General features: G+C 33.6%; 1 protein-coding gene across 2 annotated transcripts; it reads right to left on the bottom strand.

Annotated features, from left to right (window-relative positions):
* Positions 1-151: 151 nt before the first annotated feature.
* Positions 152-16,130, bottom strand: LOC110633150 (T-complex protein 1 subunit eta). 2 transcript variants are annotated; one of them, XM_021781657.2, is made up of 14 exons: positions 15,961-16,130; positions 15,592-15,852; positions 14,900-15,025; positions 14,601-14,804; positions 4,213-4,382; positions 4,004-4,139; positions 3,344-3,460; positions 3,113-3,232; positions 2,920-3,018; positions 2,724-2,813; positions 2,010-2,097; positions 1,690-1,778; positions 1,506-1,580; positions 152-196 (listed from the first exon to the last, which is right to left on the bottom strand). In XM_021781657.2, the coding sequence occupies exons 1-14, from the start codon at positions 15,973-15,975 to the stop codon at positions 152-154; spliced, it is 1,635 nt and encodes a 544-aa protein (XP_021637349.2). In that variant the 5' UTR covers positions 15,976-16,130. The 2 variants fall into 2 exon arrangements, with proteins under 2 accessions (XP_021637349.2, XP_058000217.1); XM_058144234.1 differs by lacking the exon at positions 152-196 and adding an exon at positions 1,349-1,372.
* Between the last annotated feature and the right edge of the window lie 4,905 nt (positions 16,131-21,035).

Raw genomic sequence — 21,035 nt, 5'->3', positions numbered from 1 at the left:
GATGTTACTGTGAATGCAACTGAAATCAAGGGGAGAAAATTTGAAAAGATGCTCGTTAACAAGTATAGTAATAATTCCAATAAATTATATCCAGTAAGCTCATCGCCTTCGCATTCCCCGTCCACGACCACGAAAACGCCCTCCACGCCCTCTACCACCCATAGCACTTGCAGCAGCTTCCCTGAGCACTTTCAGACTGCACATTCAAGCAAGATGAGAAATCAATGCTTTAATATTTGGGACTTTTCTTAGTTACAGGATGGGCTAAGGTAATTTAATATGTATTATGTTGCAGCATATTTCATCATTACAATGAATAATAAGTTAACTGTGTATATGATGTGGATCAGATGAAGAGCTTGGGAAGCTTGAAAGTTTACAGGAGAAGCCAAGAAGGCCCAAGAGAGCTGAAAGAGAGGAGCTAAAAGAAGGTTCCAGAAGAAACGAGGTGGCAGAAATTTCTAGAAGGAATGTGGGATGCTGGCAGAGTGAAACAGAATGGCACGTGGAGGGAAATTTATGAATAAAGAAGAAGAGAAGGAAAAGGGGAAGAAGATTTCTACTGAAAGTTTAGGCTGACAGCTGGGGCCAAGCGAATTTGCCAAATTCCTTGGATGGTAATTTTCTTTTCTTCGTTTGTTATTGTGGTTTGGGAGAGAGTTGTATTAGAGAGTCATTGTATTGAATCTCTTAATTGCTCTAAATTTGCTGTACTCTTGAAGAGAGCAAATATCAATGCAATTTCATTCCATATTTTCTCAGTTCATTCTATGGTTCCCAACTCTATCAGTATATTTCCTCATAACAGTTTTTTTTTAACAAATAATAATAGGAGGCTAGCAGCAAGATCAAACAAAACACCATCTATAGTGCATGTGCTGCTCATGAATAGCTAGGGTTTAACTGGTTAAAGAGATTGACGTGGCTTTTTCAGTTTACCTAGTAAGTCGAGTTTAAAATTATTTTTGCAGCATATCATTCAATTAGACAAATAAGAAATGCTTGATCAAAGGAATCAAAATAAAGGTAATGCATCTATAGAAAACACCGTTGTATGATCCTAACTGATTTCTCAAGTAGATCAATTATAAGAGCTTCAATTACTTAAAATCATCAGTAAAGATTGTTACTAATTGAATAGAATATCAAGACATTCACTTGATAACTCCCTTCTCACATTATTCAGTGTAATGACAGAGAAATGCAAAGGCATGAGCCTTTTCATGCAATGTTCACCAAAAACTTACTACATTAACATTCAATTGCTTTAGTCTGTATTTCATTTACTGTCTAGTGTCTAGTCCTAATATTTTTATGCTCTAGTACTAGTGGCACAGTGAAACCAAGAAACCAGGCAGGACAGCTACATGCACTGAATTCAGAGTAAAAAATATATAACACTTTCAGATAAAAGCATTTATGCATTATACTAGGTAGCCTGAAAATGAGCAGCTAAATATAACTTCCAATATAAGCAGCTAAATTTAACATGCTATTCACTTTACCTTAGGGTTCTTAACTGTCTCATCCACACTCAATACAAGACATGCAGCCTCAGTAGCAGCATTTATAGCATTGATCTGTTACAAGATTTCAATCACCAAAGGGACCATTATATAAATACAAATACAAAAGATAAATAATGTATCCAGTATCAGCATAAATGACTGAAGAATTAAAGAAAGACACCTTCACAACAGCTGGCTCCCAAACAAAATTGGCAAATGAATCTGCAATTCCACCAGTGTTGATATCCACTCCAAAAGGTGCACCCTCACCTGTTAAAAAGCTCAAAATATTATGCAATGATCGACCTGAAATTCATTCTGGAAATAACCATTGAAACTGAATTTGCTATGCCATCAATAGAAGCCCTATACTCAGGAAAGATGCCAGCTCATCAAAAGGACAAGGGCAATGGGCCAGTATATCAATATATCAAAGCTTCCTTCAACCATGGCCAAATAGCAAACTTTTTTTTCCAAATGGTAACTAAAATGGAGACCTACCAGATGGAAGTGCATGCTTCTGTCTTAATTTGTTCAGCACATCAGTTGCATCAAACCCAGCATTATCACATAGCTGCCGTGGGATAACCTGCAATACAAGAGGGGTAAATCTCATGAACCTTCTTCCAATATAAATCTGTTGTGAGTATGAGATATTTTCTGTACACGGAAGACCAGTTACAAAGAATCTCTGACTCTACCAGTAAATGCATTATTCAGCAATAGCAAGGTATTTGGTCCAGCACTTCTATCAAGAGTTATTCATGGTTTAAAAAAATGAATGTGAGATTTGAGAATGAACTAAAAAAGATATCAAACAAATTGTTTCAAGATTGAAAATTACCTGCTTAAACTTTCTTTGTAATTAAAAAAAAAAAAAAAGGAGCTAATATTACATTCAGTGCCAAGAGTTTACACCTCAATCTAATAAATATAACACGTAACAACATTTTATAAATAGCTGTAATATTAGAATTACCAATTTTAGGAAAAAATTATCATGCATATTTTCCCTCATAACGCAATGGAAATTTCAGACATTGCAAAACGCCATATAAATTCTAAAATCAAAATTTGATTTCAAGATAACTGTAAAAACTTCTACCAATTAACTACCTAGCAAGGAGGTTAAAATCATAATAAAATTAAGCAATACTACTTTTGTATGCTAGACCAGAAGGGCATTTCATCCAAAATATCACATAAACTATGTACCTCAAGGGCTTTTGCATAAGAGTTAATAAATAGCTGAGACTTCCCAGCTATTGTGCGAGCATGCTGCCTCAAATATCGGCTTATTTCCATCTGTCATAAAACAGCATTGTCTTTATTACCAAAGCTTAAAATAAATAAATAAATACACACACACGCACACATAATCATGATATAATTAGCTGTGATTAACTCATACATCGATTGCGCCACCACCAGCAACAACAGTTGAGTTTTTCAAAGCTCTTCTAACAATCATGATTGCATCATGTAAACTCCGCTCAGCTTCCTCAATGAACTGACATTAGTGTTACAAGAAAACACATAAAAACCCTAATTAAAATTAATTTATAATAATCATTTATAATTTCAATCAAAATAAACTAGCAAACCTGATCTGCTCCGCCACGAAGAACGATAGTGGCAGTTCTTCCAGAAGGGCATCCGCTGAATATGTTAAACCTCTCATTTCCAACTTGCTTTTCCTCAAAAATCTCACAAGTTCCAAGAACCTAAAGGCAAAACAACACAATAATTTCAATTGATCACAAAGAGAAGAAAGTTTTACATCAAAACATAAAATAACAAAGGATTCTGTATTTTTTATAAATAGATGTTTTAACCTCATCAATTATGTTGTTGACAGTTGTTTGCACGGTTCCACCACTTGCAGCTGCAACCCTTAGCAAATCTTCTTCAGCTACACGTCCAGCACAGAAAATATCTCGATCTGCAAAATACTGTTGCCAACAAAACATTCAATCAATATATCAACAATAGCACAAAAAAATTACAAAGAACACATGTTCTGTTAGTAACACTGGATATTATATTCACACAATTTATTACTCAATCACCATTGACCGCAAAAAGGAAAAAGGAATCTATAGCAAAATGAAAATGTAATCTATTAGGGCACAAAAATCAAAATTTTAACCACATTCTCTTCCAGCAAAACTCATGCAGAATTACGAGCATTCATATAGGAAGAATCAACAGAATATATACACATTTCTTCTTTTTTCTTTGAACAGATTTTGATGAAACATCAAAAACAGAAAATATCCAGAATAGTAACTGAAAGGTACTTCTGCAGCTGAATCTAATTATTGAAAGTCAAACAAATTAAAAATACTTTCATGAACACAAAAATGGAAGTGCAAATGCTTCTGCCAGGGCAATAAATGTCTCAAAAAAGGACAAAAATGTGCCATAAATCATTCAACTTCCATTCCGAATTTTTAAATTAAGTCATATGCATTCAGGAATAGAAGAAAACCAACCTGAGTTGCCAAATCTCCAATAGCCAGACGTGAAAGAACCACTTTGGCCCCACTCTGTACACATTTATCCAACTTTTCATAAATGATATTCCATTCTGCATCAACAATTGACTGATACTGTGAAGGGTCTGACAGCCTGCAGTGAGAAAACAGCAGCATGGACTTCAGCATCTATCTCTTAAATTGAAAATAAATCAATACAATCCAACCTTATCTCTGCATTTTCTTTCTCAGATTTCAATTCCAATTCAATGTTGAGTAGAAGTATCTTTGGATTTAAAAACTTCTTTGGTTGTTGTTCAAACCCTGCATATGAAAATGTCTTTTTAAAGGCAACACCATTCACTAGAAATGAATCTCGCATGTTGCCACCAGGCACCTGCAAGAAAACATGCATATAGATTATATAAAAAATAAAAATCTTTCATTGTAATAGTTTCAAAAATTCAAGACAGCTCCAAACTTCCATCCAAAAGAATGGCAGAAGCAATGCTAATTAGACAATAATGGGCCATGACAGAACTACACAACACACAAGAATGCTCAAGCAATTCATAAAGTTGATAAATTAAATTAATAACTTGATGGCCAAAATCTGAACAATCTAATAAAACATAATTCACCAAGGAGTTGCTTTGATACTCGAGCATACTACCGAAAACTTGTATATGATGGCAAGGAAGTGTTAAGAGCAATAACAGAATTCAAAATAACTTGTTTGGCAAAACATAAAAAAGTGAGATTCTCTATACACAGCCCCATTGAATATTCCAGAAAGAATATATATATATATATGACTCTGATACCAAAACGACGCAGGATCGAAGGGGATATCCAACAAGGATAGAATTAATATAAAGAAGAAGAAGAAAGAACAATAAATAATAAGAAGAATATGCAATAAATCAACAATTTATAATAGCATAAAAATATGGGCGGTAGAACCAGCCACAGATATGAATATAAAGAATAAAACAAGAAGTTATAAAAGCATAAAAATATGGGCGGTAGAACAAATCACAGATATAGATATAAAGAATAAAACAACTAAAGATTGTAAGAAGATAGTTTTACTGAAGCTCTGATATCAGACACATACAAGGAGATAGAATAGGGGAAAAGGAGAGGTATCCGAAAGGAAAACTTGAAAAATGAAGTAGAGAGCCTCTTCCTTTTATAGATGAAGGAAAGAGGTTTACAATGATTATAAGTTACTATTACACATGTGAAAGTTAAAAAGATATATAAGTGGAGTGGAAAATGCCGAAAGTTGTTGCAAGTGGAATTCCTGTAGCCATGTGATGACCAAAGTTGTCTTGATGATAGCCAGAAAAGTTGACCATGAACTGTAGGCATGTGAAGAGTTATTGGTGCTTTAAGGCAGATAATATTCCAAAGCAGTCATCCTCGTTATCATTACCGAGATTGACGACATCAGAAGATGAGCTAGCTTGGCTTGGAGTTTTCGAAGTGGAGGACCTATTACTCAGCAGTTGTTGCATGATAGTAAAATATTCTTCTTCAGACTTGGCCTGGGCCAAGAGGGCTTGAGCATTTGATTTTTGGGCCAAAAAAGTCGTAGGGTTTTGGGCAGAAGTTGAAGGAAGTTGTCTTTGTTCCTTAAGCTGTTGGAGTAACCATTGTTCCACAACTTCTAAGGAGGTTTTTTGATGTTTTTGAAATTTGGACCACCATCTAATTTTGAACTTGCAAATTAGAACTGGCCCTTGGAGAAGTTGATCAGTTTTGTAACCATAGTCCCATGAAAGAACCCATGGCACAAAGAACTTTGAAGCAAATAGTATGAGGGGATGAAATATGTCTTCTTCAGTTGCAGGCTTATAGCGAGCCTTGAAAGCTGTATACCCTTGATTGATTTCAGAAGACAATATTTCAGGGATGGCTCCCATCCAGTTCCACCATTGGGCGAACCATCTAGGAAAGTGAAATTTGGAGACGGTCTAGAAGAAAAATAGCCAAGTGTGACAGTTACTGGGGTTTTGGATTAGGAAAGCATTTATCCAAGCTTGGTGGTAATCCCAATATGTGAAAGTTGTTATAGAAAGGAGGCTTTGGCCAAATCTAGCTTGAAATTTCTTTAGGGCAGACAAGTCTTGTCCCCAATTGACAGGGTGGATAACTTTGAGTATAGTGCAAGTGGAATAGTTTGGGACAGGGAAGTTTTCTGGGAAATGTTTAATTTTGACTGACCCAGTTTCAATCAAGATACTTTGGTAGTAAGCTAGATCTTTAGACTTATCCCACAGCTTGTAGTGCCAAGAACCAAAGAACTTAGCTGCACATAAACGAGGGTTAGAATCATAAAATCCATCCTCAATAGTTAAAATACTTTGATAAGAATCCTTTAAAATCCAATTAAATGCTGAACTAGAGTTTTGAGAAAAGTTTTGTAAAACCACTGGTTCGTTTGATTTTAAAGTCAAATCCGTTGAAGGAACAAGTTTAGGAGTTGAAACAGTTTGAGAAAGTTGTTTTTGAGAGAGTTTTTTGATTTTGAACAATAATCTCTCTCTCAGCTTCTTGAGAGCATGCTTGAGTTAAAAGTTTTTTAGGTTGTCCTTCTGGGAGCGAATCTCTGAGGGACTAGCAAAATTGCGGGTGATTAATGAGGCCTGCAAGCCAAACTTACAAGTCATTTGGAGAAAGTTGTTCTGGAGGAGTTTGGGAAATTGAAGATTGGTCAAGTTGATCTATTTCTTTCTGGAATAAAGCATTCCATGAGACAATAGGGCTTTAGGAAGTCATCTTAGGTTGACTTAGCGTAAGTTGTTGAGAGGAAGCTTGGGGTTTGGGTGAAGTTTTCTTTGAGGTAGAAGCTGAAGATTTTTCTTTTGTTGATTCTTCAGTCTTCTTTCTTGGGATCATTGTGAGGAGTCCACAAGAATTCACGAGTTAGAAAGTCAGGGATAAAATTCATATCTCCTCTAATATACTCGATATCAAAGTCAAAAATACTTAAAATAGCTTGCCATCGAGCAAAGATTTGTTTGGAAGCAATATTTTGAACATCCTTTTTCAAAACCTCTTTTGCAGATTTGCAGTCGATTCGAATCAAAAACTTTTGATTAAGCAAATCACTTTGAAATTTTTGAATGTAAATGACTATAGACAAAATTTCTTTTTTAATAGTGGAATAATTATTCTAAGTTTCATCCCAGTGCTCAGAAACATACTAAACTATAACTTCTTTGTTATTTTTAAGTTGCTTTAGAATTCCTCCATATCTAAGATCAGAGGCATCAGTTTCAACAATTTTAAAAGCAAATGGATCAGCAAAATGTAAGCAAGGAATTTGCTTTATTTGGGTTTTGATTTTCTGAACAAGGGAAGTGTGTTTCTGTGTCCAGGGCTTACGATTCTTTTTGAGTCTTTCATGAAGTGGTTGAAGCAATCTATTTAAGTTTGGAAAGAAATCTAAGACATAGTTTAAACATCCTAGAAATCTTTGAAGTTGAGTTTTCTCAATAATTTTGTGAGGGAATTTATTAGTGAAAACAAATGACCTTTCTATTAGTGAGATTGTACCATTGGAGATGTGTCCTAAGAACCTAATTCTAGTATGGAAAAGACTAATTTTGGACTTAGAAACTACTAATCCATTTCTTTTGGCAACAAGGATAAAAGTTCTTATATGCTTAAAATGTTGCTCAATAGAAGATGAAAAGATTAAGACATCATCAACGTAAACAATGCAAAATGTGGAGTATAGATTAAAAATGTCATTCATGATGCGTTGAAATTCAGATTAGGCATTTTTCAAACCAAATGGCATGCCATTCCATTCATATTTGCCAAACGGGACGGTGAAAGCAGTTTTGTAACGATCTTTGGGAGCTATCTGTATTTGCCAAAAGCCAGATATCATGTCAAACTTTGAAAAGATTTTTGCAGCAAAAAGTTTTTGAAGAAGATCTTTTTTGTTGGGAATCAGGTAACGAATCAATTTCAAAGCTTTATTAAGAGGCTTAAAGTTAATAACAAGTCGAGAGACTCCTCTTTCAATTTCGGAAGATTTGTTAACATAAAAAGCAGCACAACTCCAGGGGGACATGGAAGCAGAAATTAAATTTTTAGAAAGCAAATCTTTAATTTCATTTCTAAAGGGGTCTTCAAGTTCTTTATTCATTTGAATTGGTTGGGCTTTAGAAGGAATTTGAGATTCTTGAAAATCATTTTCGCAGGGGAGATCAACAATATGTTGTTTTCTTTCCCAAAAAGCATTCGGAAGATCAGAACAAACAGTATTTTCTATTTGTCGTTGAAGAAGAGAAATCTTTTTTTTCTAAACAGGATGTTGAAGTTGATTTTGAATCCTTCGGATTAAAACAGTTTTTCTAAGGTTTTGAAATTCTATTTCTTTTGACAAAATCAGACAGTTGAGTTGATTTTCATAAACAGAGCAGGCTTTAATAATATGCAAGTTACGAGTTTGGGGTTTTTCAATAAAAGGGAAAACAATCTTCTTTCCTTTAAGTTTAGCAGAAATATGATCATAATTAACAGCATAAGGAGTAATAAGATTTATGAATGGAGTGCCAAGTATGACCGTATGATGAATGTTATGCACAAGAAAAATGAAGTTTTGATTTGCAAACCGTTGTTCAAAACGTATGCATCAGTTTTTGAATCAATTTTGAGATAAGAGTTGTTGGCAGCCTTGAGCTTTTCAGTAGTTGCTTCTCTAAATCCATTTGGAATTATTTTTTTCTTAATACAATTAAGGTCAGCACCTGTATCAAAGAGAGCAATAGTATCCAATCGAAAATCATCAAAAATTTTTAAAGTTATTTTAACCAAATATTTTTGGGAAGTGACTTGTTTTAAAATTGAAAGAAAATTATCTAGAACATCTTGTAGATTGGCTAGTTGTGGTGTTTCAGTTTCAGGTTCTGGATCATCTTCTTCTTCGGAAAATTTCTTAAGAAGAAGTTGAATGACTACAGAGTATTCCTTCTGTTTGGTTTGGAGTTGCTTGAGTTCAAACTTGATGGTTTTGATTTCAGTCTGAAGTTCTTGAATAGCAGAAGCAGAGGTTTTTGTTTTGAAAATTTTGGCCTTTTGTAAGATGGCTGTGAGGTCATATGGGTTATTAACTTTAGATGGCACAGATGTAGAAGGGGTTTCAGAAGATGATGCTTCAAAAGAGTGTTGAAGCTTAGTGAGATATTCTTTCTGAAGTTGAGGGTCTTAAATTTGTTAAATAACATCAAGCATAAACTTTTGATCTTTGGTAAGCATATTCAGTTACTTTTCGGATTTATCAGAAGTAGAAGAGTCGGAGAGGACCTATCAAGCTGAAGGGCCTGATTATCTTCTGAAGAAATTGAAACAGTTTCTTCAAAATCAGAGGACTCAAGCAAAAGGGCTTCAAGTTTGTACAAAGTTTCTTCTTCAAGTTGGAGCTCATGGATTCTCCTGTTGAGCTTGCAATATTTTGCAATGTGACCTTTCTTGCCACATCTATAGCAAGTAACATTTTCTGGGAGTAGAGTTGGGATCATAGGCTTTTGAGAAGGTTTTTGGTACTTTCTAATGTAAGACTTTCCTTTGGAAGGTCTGTCTTAGTAGTAAGTGGTTTTATGTTTGGAAAAGTTTTTTTTGTGCTTGCGGTGTCTTCTGGTTTGACAGTCTGTGCATGGTTTGAAAGTTGAAGAGGAAGATGACTTTTGATAGGAAATATCAAATTGTTGGCAGAAGGTTCCAAGTTCTTTTTTGGTTTTATGGAGCTCCCATTTGAGTTGTTTCTGTAGCTTAAGATCTTGGCAAATCTTCAAGCCTTCTTTTTGGGTGAGGCTGATAAGTTCTCCATAAGTGAGCTGATCATAAGGAATTTTTTCATGGTTATGCTCCTTGATCTTATTTCGAACCTTTTCACCAAAGAGAGGAGAGAGGCCAGCGAGGAATTTCTCCTTCCAAAATGGTAGATTAGAGTCTTCCCGAAGCATAACTCTGGTAAGGAAAGTATCCTTATACCATTTGAAGTCACTAAGCTTTTTGCAACGAATATTTGAAAGAAGCTCGGCATTCTTATCTTTGAGATGCGAAGGATCTCCGACAAAGTGAAGTGTCAGGGCTAAGATGAGGGTGGCAACAGCATTCTGAATTGGTCTGCCATTTTCATCAAGTATTGAATCTTAATCTTCATCGAGTTCAACAAACTTTAGATACTCAAGTTTTTGCTGGGGAGTGAGATAATAATCCCACCATTCTTTCAGTTGACCTGAGAATCCTGCTATAAGAAGTTTTGCAATAGCCTGATCAGTGGTGCCTGTCTGGGCTCGATAGGCATTTGCTGCCATCGTCATTTGTTGGAAGATGTTGAGAACATTGTATTCTGACATTCCATCTATGTTCCATTCATAGACGGAAGAAGTATTGTAGCGGCTTTAGGAGAGGGCACTCGGCTTATCTTCCATATTGATATCTGGAGCAGTGGCTCGTGGATAGTAAAGCTGTTGAGGATTCTGCCAATGAACTTTATATATTCTTGAAAGAGCTTCTTCTTGGAAGGCATTCTCATCGTTAGAGGGTTGTTCCATTACATTGACAGAGGCTTAAGGAGTGTCTAGAATGACGACATTGGACTTTGAAGAAGTTGATAGAAATTGATTCAGACAATCCTGAATAGCTTGAAGAAATTCTTCTTTGCTCTTTTGTTGAAGTCTAGTGAGAGAGCTTTTTGAAACTTAAAAAGGCTTAAAGGCTGGAGCTTTCACCTTTGTTTATGTGGAGGAGATGATGGTAGTTGGGTGTTGAATCTACTTTTGTAGATCATTTAAATGTTTTCCAATAGTATGAAGATGACTATTGGTCCAGTTGCTCCGCTAGATGATATTTTCAAGATCTCTATCAGTGTTTTTCTCTCTCTTAAGTTTGAAAGGGGAAGTGTGGTTTTGAGGTGTTTGATTTGAAGTTCTCGAAGAGGTGGATGGACAGATTGAATCCATTCACCTTTTGAAGTTTGCCAGGAAGTTGTTTCAGAAAGTGGGTTTACAGTTTTAGAAGCAAAAGGATGTTCCAGATGATTTTTAGAAGCATAATTTTCAAACCAATCAAAGAAAAAAAATATGCGTTTGATGCCCATGAAGGAATGCATAAAATTTCTCTTGGATTTCCTGCCTATGATCCATGAAGTTTTGGAAAAACCAAAGCTTTTTCTCATGATTATGAGGGGCATAAAAATCTTTTTAAAGATAAGCTTTGGTAATCTGAAAATCTTTTTGAAGAACATTCAATTCAGATTCTATATTCTCGATCCACGAGAAAGAAGGTTGGAGATGTAGGTCTAGTTTGTTCTTCAGGAGTGGAATAGACAGGTCGTGGTATAGTAGTTGAAAAGTCAGCAGTTTGCATTGAAGTTTTTCTTGGTATGTCAAAAGTTGAGTGTCAAGGTAGATCTGGGATTCAAGTAAAGTGTTCTGTAGTTGTTGGATAATTAACCACAGAGGGTGTTCTGGTTAGAGGTAGATCTATGACAGTAGGTAGTTGTGAGATTCTTCCTAGGTCTATAGTTCCAGAGGAAGAGGTAGCATCAAAAGATCTTCTGAAAGTTGGGGGTTTTCTAGCAAAAGAGAGTTTTACTTTTCTGTCAGGGAACTGGGCGATTTCTTTACGCTGTGTATTTGGGCTAGGTGGAGGCAGCGGTTGTGGTCTTGTGGCTCCTTCTAGGATCCAGTCTTCAGATAGTGAGACTTCATTCCATTTGATGGCTTTGGGAATAACAAAGATTGCTCGTAAGATCAGTTTGAAGGAGGAGGGTTTCTCCTTTCTGACTGTGAATTAGAACTTTAGAAGCAAAAGCAATCATCATGGCTTTGTAATAAACTTTAAAAATCAAAGTAACAGGAATAGATCCAGGAAGCATTTTATAATTATGAGTTTTAATTTGCAAAAAAAGACTATCAAGTAAATTTCTATCATTTAAAGAAACAATTAAGTTTGGATAACATTCAAAAGAAATTGGACCAGCGCAAAGACTAGACTCAACAGAACTAAACAAAGAATTTTGGAAGTCATAGAAGCGAGCGTCTCTAAGAACAGCTAAAATGGAAGTGTTTAGACCTTTTGTTAAGGGCTTGATCCCTACCTGAACTATTCCTATACGGACATAGTTGTAACCTTTGGCTTTGTGTTTGTTTAAGAAGCAGAAGTTAAAAGCTTGATGATTTCAAAAGGCTTTGTGATTGGAATATCTCTTTTCTCAGTTTTGATGGTATAATCAGTTTTGGTAAGGAAGTTAAACTTGCTTTGTTTATAGATCTGATCTTTCTGGACTTTAGGAAGTTCCCAATTATCTATTGCTTTTTTAAAGTCTTCAATAACTAATTCTTCACTGTTGACTATCCTCTCTCCAGTTCCAGAAGTAGAAGAACTGAAAATAAATTGATTTCTGCAAAATATATCCATGAGTTGAATAGTCTAATTAATATTATCCAAAGAAATTTCAAGCTAGATTTGGCCAAAGCCTCCCTTCTATTACAACTTTCTCATACTAGGATTACCACCAAGTTTGGATAAATGCTTTCCTAATCCAAAACCCCAGCAACTGTCACACTTGGCTATTTTTCTTCCAGAGCGTCTTCAAATTTCACTTTCTCAGATGGTTTGCCCAATGATGGAATTGGATGGGAGCCATCCCTGAAATATTGCCCTCTAAAATCAATCAAGGGTATACAACTTTCAAGGCTCGCTACAAGCCTACAACTGAAGAAGACATATTTCATCCCCTCATACTATTTGCTTCAAAGTTCTTTGTGCCATGGGTTCTTTCATGGGACTATGGTTACAAAACTGATAAACTTCTCCAAGGGCCAGTTCTAATTCGCAAGTTCAAAATTAAATAGTGGTCCAAATTTCAAAAACATCAAAAGGCCTCCTTAGAAGCTGTGGAACAATGGTTACTCAAACAGCCTAAAGAACAAAGACAACTTCCTTTAACTTCTGCCCAAAACACTATGACTTTTTTGGCTCAAAAATCAAATGCTCAAGCCCTCTTAGCCCAGGCCAAGTCTGAAGAAGAATATTTTACTATCATGTAACAACTGCTGAATAGCAGGTCCCCCACTTCGAAAACTCCAAGCCAAGCTAGCTCATCTTTTAATGTCGTCAGTCTCAGTAATGATAACGAAGATAACTACTTTGGAATATCATCTGCCTTAAAGCACCAATAACTCTTCACATGCCTACAATTCAAGGTCAACTTTTCTGGCTATCATCAAGGCAACTTTGGTCATCACATAGCTATAGGAACTCCACTTGCAACAACTTTCGGCATTTTCCACTCCACTTATATATCTTTTTAACTTTCACATGTGTAATAGTAACTTATAATCATTGTAAACCTCTTTCCTTCATCTATAGAAGGAAGAGGCTCTCTACTTCATTTTTCAAGTTTTCCTTTCGGATACCTCTACCTTTCCCCTATTCTATCTCCTTGTAAGTGTCCGATATCAGAGCTTTAATAAAACTATCTTCTTACAATCTTTAGTTGTTTTATTCTTTATATCTATATCTGTGGCTGGTTCTACTGCCCATATTTTTATGCTTTTATAACTTGTTGATTTATTGCATCTTCTTATTATTTATTGTTCTTTCTTCTTCTTCTTTATATTAATTCTATCCTTGTTGGATATCCCCTTCGATCCTACATCGCTTTGGTATCAGAGCCATATATATATATAGTGTTAAATCCAAGCTACATCATAATTTCAACCAAGGTCCAGCAACCCCTCACTAAATAAGTCAGCCATGTCTACATTACAACTGAAATTGTGCAACAATCAAGATATGTAATCGTCCAGCTTTTTTAACAATGAAACCATGTTATTGGTGATTTAATTTCCTGCTAGAAGCAGCAACTGAGTTTATTACTTCTATGTAGCAAATGAGTCAAGTTGGGCTAGCTTGGATTCATGGGGTTCCTCAGTTCTATCGGTTTGCGTCCAACCCTACAAAGGATATACAAAGCATTTCATTCTGTATTCTGAATCTCACACTATGAAAGGTTGTGGAACATATATTAAATGTTGCAACACCTATGTAGTCCTTTCTTTGTTGATTTCAGTTTAATTGGGTGAATTCAATCTAACACCTAATGTGATAAAGAAATTTACAGAAAATAAATCAAGAATAAAGCTCTATCTTGCAGATTATCATGTTGCCAAAGTTCCTTATCAATTTATATCTTGAAAAGACAAGTCAAGCTTATAGCCAACTTGATTATGCCATTATATAATGCCAACCAAAAACTCAATACAAAACCAGAATTGAATCTAACACCTAACGTGATACAGAAATTTACAGTAAATAAATCAAGAATAAAGCTCTATCTTGCAGATTATAATGTTGCCAAAGTTCCTTATCAATTTATATCTTGAAATAACATGTCTACCAATGCAGTTACTTCCACATGTCATACTCTATGATTTGTTCAATTATGCCCACACATCCAAAACTGTATGATTTCCTAATATGCACTGCACCAAAGTTATTAGTGAAAGAGTGACAATTGCTAAAATGGCAATTTGAATAGCAAGACAACAATATATAAAAAGTCTAATTGATCAAATTAAATTACCTTCTTTATTCCAATCATATTTAGTCTATCATCATTCCCAATTGCAATAACAGCATCCACAACCATCTGTGCAAAGAACTCTTTCTCCCCACCGATAAGTTTTGAAGAGAGAGTTGTGGCAGCACATTTAGCAAGTAAGCTTTTTTTTTCTTCTAGACTTTTGCCTTCTATGCTTATAGCTAGTTCTTTGATTTTCTCAATTGCCTGCAACATCATGTACAGCACTTAAGAAACGAGACGTGAAGATCAGGCCCAAAATATCAACAATACATCAAAAAAGAGAAAATATATATAAGTACCAAATAGCATGCAGTCCTATAACTCCGTATCAAATTTTGAGGGTGGACTCCATCCTCTACAAAAGGTTTGGCTTCCTTCAAAAACTCTGCTGCAAGCAATACTACTGTAGTGGTTCCATCACCAACCTGTAACACAGCAAAACCTGTAATTTCCCAGAATGCATAGCCAACATATTTAAAAATCATCATTGAAGCTTTTCAAAAAATAAATATCAGACACAGAGACAAACTGGATAAGAAAATCTCATTTCTTTAACAAATGCTAAAAGACATCAAAAAGTGCATACTTCCCCGTATCAAAAGCTAAGCAGTTCTTGTGATGAATAGCATTTACAATTAATTAATGCTTGATGTTGATAGCAGAAAAATTCTGTCACTTCTCCAAACCAGTCTAAGATTCTGGACTAAAGCATCAGTTGCTTCAGCCCAACTAACTTTCCAAGATCATATTTGAAGAAAATCTGATGCCTCATATGTAAGGTTTCTTCAAGTAATAGCATTTTGCTTGCGCAAGTAACTATGTTCTGGTTTTTCATTTCTAAATTTTTTTAACACAAAATTGAATTTTGTATGAAATAAATTAACTAATGAATAATTATCTTACAATATTAAAAAAAATACCTCCAAATTATCATTTACTTATATTCCCCACTCCAGCCTCACCTACATGAATTCGAAAATGAAACCAATACCTCAGAGTCCTGAGACTTAGCGATGTCGACAAGGATCTTAGCAGCCGGATGGACAATATCGAGCAACTTCATAATGGTAGCTCCGTCGTTGGAAATGGTAACAGTGCCTTTGTCATCGTGGATGAGCTTGTCCATACCCCTGGGTCCCAGCGTTGTCCTGACTACGTCGGCCACCGCGGTGCAAGCGTTGATGTTGCTAACCAACTGAGCCTTCCCTTGCGACGTGTCCGTCCCTTCCTTTAAGAGTATGATCTGCGGTTGCTGCTCATCGTTTCGGCCAATTTCACAGCCATTTCCACAAGCACCAACACAGAGTTAGATCATATAACAAATTATATAATAGAGAGAATGTGTGCTAGTGTAACTCACCAGCATGGCTGCCATTGTTGAAGATTTGCAGAAATGACGAAGATTAGATGAGAGAAAGAGGGGTTAGAGAGTAGGGAGCAGATTTTTAGTAAGGAGAGAGGACGCTAGGGTTTTGTTTTTCAGCGAGTTTTCGAGAGGGTTCACCGGATGACGTGGGATTGCAGTGCGTTATACTCCGTCCGCCTAAGCTTTGATTTTAAAAATTTTTTTTATCGCATTATTTGTCATTTAAAAAATTAAAAAAAGAATTAATTATTTTTTTATTATCATTATTATTATTATACATTACTAAAAAAATATAATACGGTTATCGTAACAGTAAAAATATAATTTTATTTTTTTATTTATTATTATTATTATTATACATATATATTATAAAGTAGAGTTACACTTTACTATTCTTATGAACAATAAAAGTGTCATATTTTGGTTCCCTGCAGATGGAAAATCAGCTTTTCTTCATTATTTATATATTACTATGTATTTAGATTAACGTGAGGCAACACGTAAATGTGTAACCAGACAAGATTTGAAAATAACTTTTTTATTTTTATTAATTCATAAAAAAATAATTATTAACCACAAATTTTAAAATTAAATAAAATAAATTATATGACACAAAATATATTAAAAAGTTACGTTCCACTTTAATCCTTATCAATAATACTAATTCAAGTCTCACAAAAACATATTATTATTATTATTATTATTATTATTATTATTAAAAGGGAAGGTATATGAAAAGCGCTATTTTACCTTGACCCTTTTTTTTCTTATTTTATTTCAATCCTTTCTTTTTTTAATTTTTCATATAATTAAATTTATTTAATATTTACATAAATAAATATTATCTAAATATTTTCATATAATTTAAATAAATTTAATTAAATTGTAAAAATGCTATAGTACTCTTTAGCTTTTTTATCTTGCATTTTTTATTTTTTTCTTTTTCAATAGTAATGAAAGTGTAATTATGCTTTCCGTATAAATATAACATCATAAATTTTTAAATAATTATTTTATATGTAAATTATAATATTTTAATATATTAAATATTATATTATTTAATTTAAATTTTTTGAGTTTTCAAAATAAAATTTTTATTTTTTAAGATAATTAATTTTAATAATTTTTAAAAAAATTAATTTAAAAACCATGTGATAAGTTTAAAAATATATTTGAGTTGTCTGTAATTTTTTTGAAATTTGTAAGTCTCGTTTTGGGTCTCAGAGCAAAGCAAAAATTAAATTTTGAGTGTCTTGAGTCAAACTGATCGAATCAAACCAGATTAGATCAAACCGATCGAATCAGACTGACCTTCCTTTTTCCTCCTCCTCTTCCCGTGCACGACACACCTCTCCCTTCTCTCTTCTTTTTTTCCTCTCTCCTCCCTCCCCCAACACTAGCTGACCCCCCCTCCCTTGCTCGTCCACTCACTGGCGCCCCTCCAGCCGACCTCCCCTGCCATCACCGCCCCTCCAGTTGGCTGGAAAAACCCTAAAAACTTTTCCTCCCTTTAATGCTCCTTTTCATCTTTCTTGGCCGATTCCAACTAATCTGGCTACCAATCGAATCGGGTCCAGTTCCTTTCATATTCTACTTCTCGAGAGCTTTCCATAGACACTAATTTTCTCAATTTTTATTAGATGGTTTGTGTGGATCAAGCCTAGGAAGTTTTAACCTATTTTGACTTTTGAGCTAAATTTCTCTCAAACTGTGAACCCCACTGAGATTCTAAGACCACTAACACGCTCTACTCGTCGAGAGTTTCGTAATAACACCAATTTAGAATTTTTCTAACACAGAAAATTCAGTGGATCCTACAAGCTTGTCAGTGATTTTTCGGGTTTTAAATGAGTCTATTTAATTAAATAAAAATTATATTTTAACTCCTAGTATTGTGGGCTTCGCGTAAGTGTTCTCGTTTCTAGGAGATTCCACCGATGACTAGGTATACATTTTTGAGCTGGACAGACAGACTACGGACCTACTTCAGAAATAGGTTAATATTACAATGCTTCCCACTATTTTTAAATACCCCGGATGTGTTCTAGGTGTCAAAATTGGCATAGGTAAACTCGAACTCCAAACTGCCTTTTTGGTCTAATGTTAAGTTTAGAATAAAATTCATAAAATATTCGTGGATAGTAAAAAAATTGTAATTCTTTTTGTAATAGTATAATAGCATTGTTAAAGACTACGGGGCATGATTATAGAATTTTTGGGATTAGTTTGGATAGTTTTTGCAAATTGTTAATTTTAAGCTTAATAACTGAAGTGTGCAATTATATGATTTTTGACTGGTTTGGCAGGCCCAGAAGGGGCAGTATGATGTTGTTATAATGTAGGCCTAAGGCCATTGAATTAAGAAGTATTGTTTGAGTTACTTTGCAGGTTAGGTAAATCTTAGGTACAAGAAAAATTATGTCGGATTTCTAGCATAAATTTAAGATGTCTTTGACTCTTTAAATTCTTATTTTATTTTAATATTGATAAAATCATCTATATAAATGTTTAGGTGATCTAAGTCAACCTTCTTCCTTTACCCAGCCACCTCAGTGATCTTTGAGTGATAAGTGAATAGATATTAATTTTATTTATAATTTCAATATTATTATTATTATTCAATGCATGCTCATGCATTCACTTATAAATAAATATAAATAAATAAATATATATATATATATATATTTTTTATTTATTTATAAGTGAATGCATAAATGCTAGGCATGCTCTTGTATTGCATATTTTATTGATGAAATTATTGTGAATGTCGCCTTAAAGTAATTTGGAACTGTGTGTGTATGTTGGCGTGCGTGTGGTGTGGATATGGATATGGGTAGGACAGATAGTTACGGCTGAAGCTTGATTCGCTAAGACCCGATCCTTATATGTGGATAAGTCGGAGTGAGTACAGCTTTGAGATAATCTCACTGACCGCCGCACTTGGATTGTTAAGAGAAAGTTTAGCTTGAATTGACCTCGCTGATAGGTATTGGAATTAAGAGAGCTATGTAAGAGATCAGCTCCCATATGTATATATATATATATTAATGTGACACACGGGTGTGTGAGTACTCCAAATTATTTTTTGTGGGAATATTATTTGAATTATTTAAAATTATGTGTGTATATTGTATTTTATACATAGGAATGCATTAGGTTTAGATAATTATAGAAATTATATTTAAAATCAATAACTTACTCTGTGAGTCGAACGCTTACTCCTGTTCAACTATTTTTCCTCAGGTTACAGGTGGACTTGTTGAAAATAACCTGCTTTCTTTTCTCGCAGATTAAACTAGAAAAGTTCAGTTTTACTTTTATTATCTTTGTTCAATTCTAGAATTCTGTATGTACCAATAGTGTATTATCCTCATATGAGGGTGTAATAACTAAACTTTTGGAGTTGTAAACTTATTAATGTGGAAATGTTTGGATGCATGAGATATTTATTTCTTTGGATGAGGGACCTGAACTCCCATTTGATTATTTATTTGTTTGAGGATTGTGAGGGTAAACTAAGCTCCTCAGATTTTGATATTTTGAGTTTACAGGTCCGGTGAGTTAATGCTCCCCATTGAAAGTCCAATTTATGGCCAGACTCTACCTATTTATTTCCTTGAAATTGGACTATATTTATGGGCTTTATGATTAGACTAAAAATAGTTAGACTTATTACGGGTTTCGAGAGTCTCATACTAACCCAAGTCTTAGTGCTGGTCCGCCCAGAAATTGGGTAGTGACAATAAATGCAAGTCCATCTTAATTCTAGCAAGTCTCATAAGTGAATAACTGTATTATTAATGTTATAATAAATATAATTAATTACATGATAAAAAATCATAATACAAGATAAATTACAAGTTGTCAAAAAATTGAAAAAATAAAGATTTTACATTTTAAAATAATAATTAAATTTAACAAAAATCTAATGAAATAACTATTTAATATTTTTTATATAAAAAAATGCTTATCCTAAATATATTTGCATTAGTGAAACAATTTATATTTGATATGTTTAATCAATTTTATATTTAATAACAAAATAAGTAATGAACAAATTCCTAACAATATATTTGAATGTTAACTAACATGAGCCGCTAAATGTAATTGACTCCAAATTTAACAAAATTAGTCACCATCATTTAATCAAATTTTTATTATTTTTTCCCTTACTTTTTTAAAGAACGTTCTTATTATCATTACTAACTATAAATATAGATATACACATTATTTTATTTACATATAAAATATAATAATATGTTTAAATTTTTAAGACATAAATAATAAACAAATCATAACAAAATATATATTTTATTAATTTTATTATGATATTTTTATGATGTAAATATATATGAATCATTAAATACTATATATAATTAATTGAAAAAAATATTATGTTAACTCTGGGAAGCCACGAGTAATTATGCTTGTTTTACATTGTAAAGGTATTATCAGAATATTTTAATTAATTATTAATTTTTTTATAAAAATACAGATATCTAATATTTTTTAATTTCTATTTAAAAAGGCATTTGAAATGAAATAAAGAGCATGATTTAGCAATAGAGATGTTCCATGCTATGATGGTCCATATCCTCATGTATAATTGAGTTTAAAATGAATTTAAATTACAAAATATAATATATTAATATTTATTATTTCAATTGCATATACATTTTCGAGGATTTAACCCAAAATCATTTAGAATGGAGAAAGAGAATCCATATAGCCGACCCCAAATTCTTGGGATAGAGGTTTAGTTGAGTTGAGTTGAGTTTATTATTTCAATCCATTTATATAAATTAACTAAATATATTATGTATTTTATAATTCTAAATAGAATTTAAAGACATTATGGAACTATTAAAAATATAATTTTATAAAAATTATTATTTAAAATATATAAAACTTGATGGATTCCAATTGTATTTAGGTAATGATAATTAGATTGAAGTAAACCAAATTCGAGGCCGACTCAGGCCTTGAATCGAATTGGAATTAACTCAACTCACATCGGAACTGGGATTGGCCCTATTTAGACTTGTAATTAATTTAATATAATATTATGT

Source organism: Hevea brasiliensis, chromosome 1 (genome assembly GCF_030052815.1).
Source record: "Hevea brasiliensis isolate MT/VB/25A 57/8 chromosome 1, ASM3005281v1, whole genome shotgun sequence".
In the NCBI taxonomy this organism is placed as follows: Eukaryota; Viridiplantae; Streptophyta; class Magnoliopsida; order Malpighiales; family Euphorbiaceae; genus Hevea; species Hevea brasiliensis.
Note: the sequence above shows the minus strand (reverse complement) of the source record. Positions and strands in the feature narration are given on the sequence as shown.

What these genes read in the sequence shown, in the direction of transcription:
- LOC110633150 (XM_021781657.2), bottom strand. An exon ending in ATATGATTGGAATAAAGAAG is followed by an intron (nt 4,383 to 14,600) that starts GTAATTTAATTT and finishes GTTTTCTTGCAG; the next exon opens with GTGCCTGGTGGCAACATGCG. An exon ending in TCAACAACATAATTGATGAG is followed by an intron (nt 3,233 to 3,343) that starts GTTAAAACATCT and finishes TTTTGCCTTTAG; the next exon opens with GTTCTTGGAACTTGTGAGAT.